The sequence below is a fragment of the Nerophis ophidion genome, linkage group LG13 (assembly GCF_033978795.1).
Source record: "Nerophis ophidion isolate RoL-2023_Sa linkage group LG13, RoL_Noph_v1.0, whole genome shotgun sequence".
Classification (NCBI taxonomy): domain Eukaryota; kingdom Metazoa; phylum Chordata; class Actinopteri; order Syngnathiformes; family Syngnathidae; genus Nerophis; species Nerophis ophidion.
The window spans coordinates 60,407,775-60,416,452 of NC_084623.1; the positions used below are offsets into that span (position 1 = coordinate 60,407,775).

Genomic DNA, 8,678 nt, shown 5'->3' on the forward strand with positions numbered 1-8,678 from the left:
TGGAGGCACTAACTAAACACTACACCCGCCATGGAGGCACTAACTAAACACTACAGCCGCCATGGAGGCACTAACTAAACACTACACCCGCCATGGAGGCACTAACTAAACACTACAGCCGCCATGGAGGCACTAACTAAACACTACAGCCGCCATGGAGGCACTAACTAAACACTACACCCGCCATGGAGGCACTAACTAAACACTACAGCCGCCATGGAGGCACTAACTAAACACTACAGCCGCCATGGAGGCACTAACTAAACACTACAGCCGCCATGGAGGCACTAACTAAACACTACAGCCGCCATGGAGGCACTAACTAAACACTACAGCCGCCATGGAGGCACTAACTAAACACTACAGCCGCCATGGAGGCACTAACTAAACACTACAGCCGCCATGGAGGCACTAACTAAACACTACACCCGCCATGGAGGCACTAACTAAACACTACAGCCGCCATGGAGGCACTAACTAAACACTACAGCCGCCATGGAGGCACTAACTAAACACTACAGCCGCCATGGAGGCACTAACTAAACACTACAGCCGCCATGGAGGCACTAACTAAACACTACACCCGCCATGGAGGCACTAACTAAACACTACAGCCGCCATGGAGGCACTAACTAAACACTACACCCGCCATGGAGGCACTAACTAAACACTACAGCCGCCATGGAGGCACTAACTAAACACTACAGCCGCCATGGAGGCACTAACTAAACACTACACCCGCCATGGAGGCACTAACTAAACACTACAGCCGCCATGGAGGCACTAACTAAACACTACACCCGCCATGGAGGCACTAACTAAACACTACAGCCGCCATGGAGGCACTAACTAAACACTACACCCGCCATGGAGGCACTAACTAAACACTACACCCGCCATGGAGGCACTAACTAAACACTACAGCCGCCATGGAGGCACTAACTAAACACTACAGCCGCCATGGAGGCACTAACTAAACACTACACCCGCCATGGAGGCACTAACTAAACACTACAGCCGCCATGGAGGCACTAACTAAACACTACAGCCGCCATGGAGGCACTAACTAAACACTACAGCCGCCATGGAGGCACTAACTAAACACTACAGCCGCCATGGAGGCACTAACTAAACACTACACCCGCCATGGAGGCACTAACTAAACACTACAGCCGCCATGGAGGCACTAACTAAACACTACACCCGCCATGGAGGCACTAACTAAACACTACAGCCGCCATGGAGGCACTAACTAAACACTACACCCGCCATGGAGGCACTAACTAAACACTACAGCCGCCATGGAGGCACTAACTAAACACTACAGCCGCCATGGAGGCACTAACTAAACACTACAGCCGCCATGGAGGCACTAACTAAACACTACAGCCGCCATGGAGGCACTAACTAAACACTCCAACTTTGCATCAAAGACATATTATTAAATATTATTAAGTGTACTTAAGTATTCTTTTACTTATCTTTTTTCAACTTTAGTTTTTCTCCTTGTTTTCTACTTTTTGATGTTTCTACTCACGTATTCTTTGACTTCGATACTTTTCTACTCGTGTATTTTTAGTTTAGCGAAAGAGAACTATTGTGAGAAGTTGAAGTCCCTGATATCAATTTGTCCTAATAGTCCTCTTATAAAGATATTGATGTTCATTCTTATTGATAGGTCCTGATTATTGATCATTAGTAGATATTCATGTCATCAATATTCATGTCATCAATATTCACGTTTGATCAATATTCATGTGAGGTAGATGTTGATATTTCAGAGTTGTGAGCTCAGTGGGTGAAAGTGAAAGTGAAAGTGAAAGTGAAACTAGATTGTATCAACAATGGAATGCAGGACAGAATCTTCTTTCATCATCAATTTGAATCAACAATATCATTTTTTGGACAAATGTCTATTTTTATGTACTATTTTTGATAGTCTGCTTCCCAGAACACAACTTTACAAGTACTACCTCAAAAGTATTTTTCCAGGAATATTATTCAACAAGTATAACCCAAGAAGTATAACTTAAGAAGTATTACTTAAAATATATGATTTCAGAAAGTATAACCTAAGAAGTATTTGTTAGGAAGTGTTATTCAAGAAATGTTTGTTAAGAAGTATTCCTTAAGAAGTACTATTTAAGAAATATGAAATAGTTCCTGTAGAGTTGCAGAAGGAAGGATCAAGAAGTATTACTAAAGAAGTACTATTGAAGAAGTACTATTGAAGAAGTATTATTGAAGAAGTATTACTCTGTACTTTATTGCAGAGGAAGGATTAAGAAATTTTACTTAAGAAGTACTATTTAAGAAGTATTGTGTGTGTATTTAAGAAGTACTACTTAAGAAGTACTGTTGTGTGTATTTAAGAAGTACTGTTGTGTGTACTGTGTTGCAGAGCTGCAGAGAGAAGGAAGCATCGAGACTCTGAGTAACAGTTCAGGTTCTACAAGTGGAAGTATTCCAAGGACATTTGAAGGTTATCGTTCTCCTCTTCCGACCAATGAGAACCAACCTCTCAGCCTCTTCTCCACCAACTACCCCTGAACACACACACACACACACACATCATACTGCACACACACACACACTATACTACACACACACTTCTCCACCAACTTCCCCTGAACACACACACACACATCATACTACACACACACTTCTCCACCAACTTCCCCTGAACACACACACACACACACACATCATACTACACACACACACTTCTCCACCAACTTCCCCTAAACACACACACACACACATCATACTACACACACACTTCTCCACCAACTTCCCCTGAACACACACACACACACATCATACTGCACACACACACACACTATACTACACACACACTTCTCCACCAACTTCCCCTGAACACACACACACACATCATACTACACACACACTTCTCCACCAACTTCCCCTGAACACACACACACACACACACATCATACTACACACACACTTCTCCACCAACTTCCCCTGAACACACACACACACATCATACTACACACACACTTCTCCACCAACTTCCCCTGAACACACACACACACACACACACACACTATACTACACACACACTTCTCCACCAACTTCCCCTGAACACACACACACACATCCACACTATACTACACACACACTTCTCCACCAACTTCCCCTGAACACACACACACACACACACACACATCATACTACACGCACACACATACACACTATACTACACACACACTTCTCCACCAACGACCCCTGAACACACACACACACACACACCATACTACGTACACACACACACACTATACTACACACACACTTCTCCACCAAGTTCCGCTGAACACACACACACACACACACACACACACACACACACCATACTACGTACACACACACACACTATACTACACACACACTTCTCCACCAAGTTCCGCTGAACACACACACACACACACACTATACTACACACACACACAACTACAAATGTTTGTACACACACACACACACGATGCTACACACACTATAAATAAATAACACAATATTGCATTTAAGTATTATACAATATTAAACATAAGTATTACACATAAATAACACACAATATTCCACATAATAAAAATATGATATTACACTTAAATTACACAAAACTGCACATTACACACAATATTACACGTGATTAATACACAATATTACATTACAATAAAACACATTATTACAGATTATGAATACACAATATTACACATAACACACAATATTAAACATAAATAACACAATAGTACACATAAATAACACACAATATTACACATAAATAATCCACAAATTACAGATAAATAACACACAATATTACACCTAAATAACACACAATATTACACATAAATATCACACAATATTACACATAAATAATCAACAAATTACAGATAAATAACACACAATATTACACATAAATATCACACAATATTACACATAAATAATCAACAAATTACAGATAAATAACACACACTATTACAGATAAATAACACACAATATTACACATAGATAATACACAAATTACACATAAATAACACAATATTACACATAAATAACACAATATTGCACATAATTAACACACAATATTACACATAAATAATACACATATTACAGATAAATAACACACAATATTACAGATAAATAACACACAATATTACAGATAAATAACACACAATATTACACAAACATAATCCTCTCCCACATGTATGATGTTTTCTGCGTTCACTTTCTGGACAAGAAGTATTTGATCCCTGCTGATGTTGTACTACTCTCCATCCATGAAAATATGACATCATTTGTAATACTTTGTACTATCAGAGACACAATGTACACAAACACAACCTTTATAGTATTCCACTGAGTAAAGTAAGTGTGTGATCTCCTAGCAAGCAGTGTAGGAATGAGTACTGTACCTTGAAGAAAGTACTTAGTATGTGTAGCAAATACATTGAGAGATGGACAAGACTGTCAGAGATTGTAGACCTACACAAGACTGGGAGGATGTTACACACCTGACGAGACCACACCTTCATGTCAAGTACTGCAACTACAGGAAACTACCAAGTACTGCAACTACAGGAAACTACCAAGTACTGCAACTACCAAGTAAAGTTCTGCAGCTACAAGAAACTACCAAGTACAACAACTACATGAAAACACCACGAAAAGTACTACTACAAGAAACTACCATGTAAAGTACAACAACCAGAGGAAATGACCAAATAAAGTACTACAACTACAAGAACCTAGCAAGCAAAGTACTACAAGAATCTGCTTCTCAGCAATACTTTCTGCAAGGTGTGAGTATGAAGTCAAATACTTCTTTACCTGAATGGAATACTCATGAGTGAAGTACACGTTGTATTTGCAGGTATTTGTGTGTTCTGTTGAAGTACTTGCACCATGAGTACACACATACTTCAAAACAGGGGAGCAAACACTTCTTTTCAAATACTGGCTAATACAACACAGTTTTGCTAAATACTACTTCCAAAATACTCCATGCATGAAAAGTAAAAATGTCAATATTTGGACCAAAAGTATGAAATATTTGAAGTATTACAAGAAATGTTTGAAGACTTCAAAAGTGATCTTTTTGTATTTGTTGTCTGAATGACCAACTTAATCAAATGTTGTTAATAAAGTCACCTCTGATCCAGTCTGGAATCTTAGTCTCTGACCTGTGCAGTCAAACCAAAGTCCTCCTCTACTAATCAAACCAACGTCCTCCTCTACTAATCAAACCAAAGTCCTCCTCTACTAATCATACCAACGTCCTCCTCTACTAATCAAACCAACGTCCTCCTCTACTAATCAAACCAACGTCCTCCTCTACTAATCAAACCAAAGTCCTCCTCTACTAATCAAACCAACGTCCTCCTCTACTAATCAAACCAACGTCCTCCTCTACTAATCAAACCAAAGTCCTCCTCTACTAATCAAACCAAAGTCCTCCTCTACTAATCAAACCAACGTCCTCCTCTACTAATCAAACCAAAGTCCTCCTCTACTAATCAAACCAACGTCCTCCTCTACTAATCAAACCAACGTCCTCCTCTACTAATCAAACCAAAGTCCTCCTCTACTAATCAAACCAACGTCCTCCTCTACTAATCAAACCAACGTCCTCCTCTACTAATCAAACCAACGTCCTCCTCTACTAATCAAACCAAAGTCCTCCTCTACTAATCAAACCAACGTCCTCATCTACTAATCAAACCAACGTCCTCCTCTACTAATCATACCAAAGTCCTCCTCTACTAATCAAACCAAAGTCCTCCTCTACTAATCATACCAAAGTCCTCCTCTACTAATCAAACCAACGTCCTCCTCTACTAATCAAACCAACGTCCTCCTCTACTAATCAAACCAAAGTCCTCCTCTACTAATCAAACCAAAGTCCTCATCTACTAATCAAACCAAAGTCCTCCTCTACTAATCAAACCAAAGTCCTCCTCTACTAATCAAACCAAAGTCCTCCTCTACTAATCAAACCAAAGTCCTCATCTACTAATCAAACCAAAGTCCTCCTCTACTAATCAAACCAACGTCCTCATCTACTAATCAAACCAAAGTCTTCCTCTACTAATCAAACCAAAGTCCTCATCTACTAATCAAACCAACGTCCTCATCTACTAATCAAACCAAAGTCCTCCTCTACTAATCAAACCAACGTCCTCCTCTACTAATCAAACCAACGTCCTCATCTACTAATCAAACCAACGTCCTCCTCTACTAATCAAACCAAAGTCCTCCTCTACTAATCAAACCAACGTCCTCCTCTACTAATCAAACCAACGTCCTCCTCTACTAATCAAACCAACATCTTTCTTTACTCTTCCATTGAGCAAAAGAAGATTAACAAACGTTGTCAACGCTCCACTTTCTCTTGTCTTCTTCTTCTTCTTCTTCTTCTTCTTCTTCTTCTTCTTCTTCTTCTTCTTCTTCTTCTTCTTCTTCTTCTTCTTCTTCTTCTTCTTCTTCTTCTTCAGCCTTCTTCTCCGTCGTCCGCCACTAAGGAATGTACTTTGTCACTCGCTGCTTCCAACTTCCTGCCACACCTACTCAACAACTAAGTAAACAAGCAGGTAAACTAGACAACTAAGTAAGCAATAAGGTAAGTAAGTAAATAAAACACCTAGTCAACAGGTAAGTAAACAAGAAGGTAAACAAGACAACTACGTAAACAGATAGATAAACAAATAAATAAAACAACTAAGTAAACAGATAGGTAAACAAGTAAATTAAACAAGAAGGTAAACAAGTAAATAAAACAACTAAGTCAACAGGTAAGTAAACAAGAAGGTAAACGATACATTTAAGTAAAAATGTAAGTAAACAGATAGGTAAACAAGTAAAAAAAACAACTAAGTCAACAGGTAAGTAAACAAGAAGGTAAACGAGACAACTATGTAAAACAATTAAGTAACCAGATAGGTAAACAACTAAGTAAACAAGTAAATTAAAACAACTAAGTAAACAGATAGGTAAACAAGTAAATTAAACAAGAAGGTAAACAAGTAAATAAAACAACTAAGTCAACAGGTAAGAAAACAAGAAGGTAAACGATATATTTAAGTAAAAATGAAAGTAAACAGATAGGTAAACAAGTAAATAGAACAACTAAGTAAACAAGAAGTTAAACAAGTAAATAAAAAAACTAACTAAACAAGAAGTTAAACATGCAATATAAAACAAGTAGTAAATATGTAAGTAAAACAAGAATTTAAACAAGTAAATAAAACAAGTAAAAAACTAAATAAACAAATAAATAAATCAACAAATTAAATAAGTAACACAACAAGTAAATAAAACAACTAAGTAAAACAAGTAGATAAAACAACTTAGTAAACCGTTAAGTTAAAAAAAAGCTAAGTAAACAAGAAGGTAAATAAATAAATAAAACAACTAGTAAAACAAGAAGGTTAACAGGTATATAAAACAAGTACGTACATATGTAAGTAAAACAAGAATGTAAACAATTAAATAAAACAATTAAGTAAAAAAAAAAAGTAAACAAGTAAATAAAACAACTAAATGAATAAATAAAACAACTAAACAAGTAGATAAAACAAGTGAGTAAACAAGTAAGTAAAAAAACCAAGTAAACAAGAAGGTAAATATGTCAATAAAAGAACTAGGTAAACAAGTAAGTAAAACAAGAAAGTAAACATGTTTATAAAACAATTAAGTAAAACTACTAAGTAAACAAGTAAGCAAACAAGCCGGTTTGTCTTGTAGTAAGTTTAAGAGAAACCTGCGGAACTATAATAATAAAAGTTGAAGTATGGGCAATAATAACATGGCTGCTTGCATTGCAGCAGGCCCTTAAAAATAACAATAATAATAATAACTATAATAATAATAACAATAATAATAATATTACGTCTGCTTGCATTGCAGCAGGCCCATAATAACAATGATAATAGTAATTATAATAATAATAAAAACAATAATAAAGGCTGCTTGCATTGCAGCAGGCCCATAATAACAACGATAATAATAACTATAATAATAATAAAAACAATAATAAAGGCTGCTTGCATTGCAGCAGGCCCATAATAACAACGATAATAATAACTATAATAATAATAAAAACAATAATAAAGGCTGCTTGTATTGCAGCAGGCCCATAATAACAACGATAATAATAACTATAATAATAATAAAAACAATAATAAAGGCTGCTTGCATTGCAGCAGGCCCATAATAACAATTATAATAATAATAAAAACAATAATAAAGGCTGCTTGCATTGCAGCAGGCCCATAATAACAATGATAATAATAATAAAAACAATAATAATAAAGGCTGCTTGCATTGCAGCAGGCCCATAATAACAATGATAATAATAATAAAAAACAATAATAATAAAGGCTGCTTGCATTGCAGCAGGCCCATAATAACAATGATAATAATAATAATAAAAACAGTAATAATAAAGGCTGCTTGCATTGCAGCAGGCCCATAATAACAATGATAATAATAATAAAAACAATAATAATAAAGGCAGCTTGCATTGCAGCAGGCCCATAATAACAATGATAATAATAATAAAAACAGTAATAATAAAGGCTGCTTGCATTGCAGCAGGCCCATAATAACAATGATAATAATAATAAAAACAATAATAATAAAGGCTGCTTGCATTGCAGCAGGCC

The 8,678-nt window shown here is 36.7% G+C and overlaps 1 protein-coding gene across 1 annotated transcript in view; it reads left to right on the forward strand.

The window, feature by feature from the left end:
* The window catches only part of bcas3 (BCAS3 microtubule associated cell migration factor), a 262,841-nt gene extending 257,665 nt beyond the window's left edge, over positions 1-5,176 (forward strand). The window contains exon 24 of the mRNA XM_061919330.1: positions 2,402-5,176. Within this exon, the coding sequence (XP_061775314.1) occupies positions 2,402-2,550 (149 nt within the window). The 3' untranslated portion in view covers positions 2,551-5,176. The remainder of the gene's footprint in view (positions 1-2,401) is intronic.
* Positions 5,177-8,678: the final 3,502 nt, after the last annotated feature.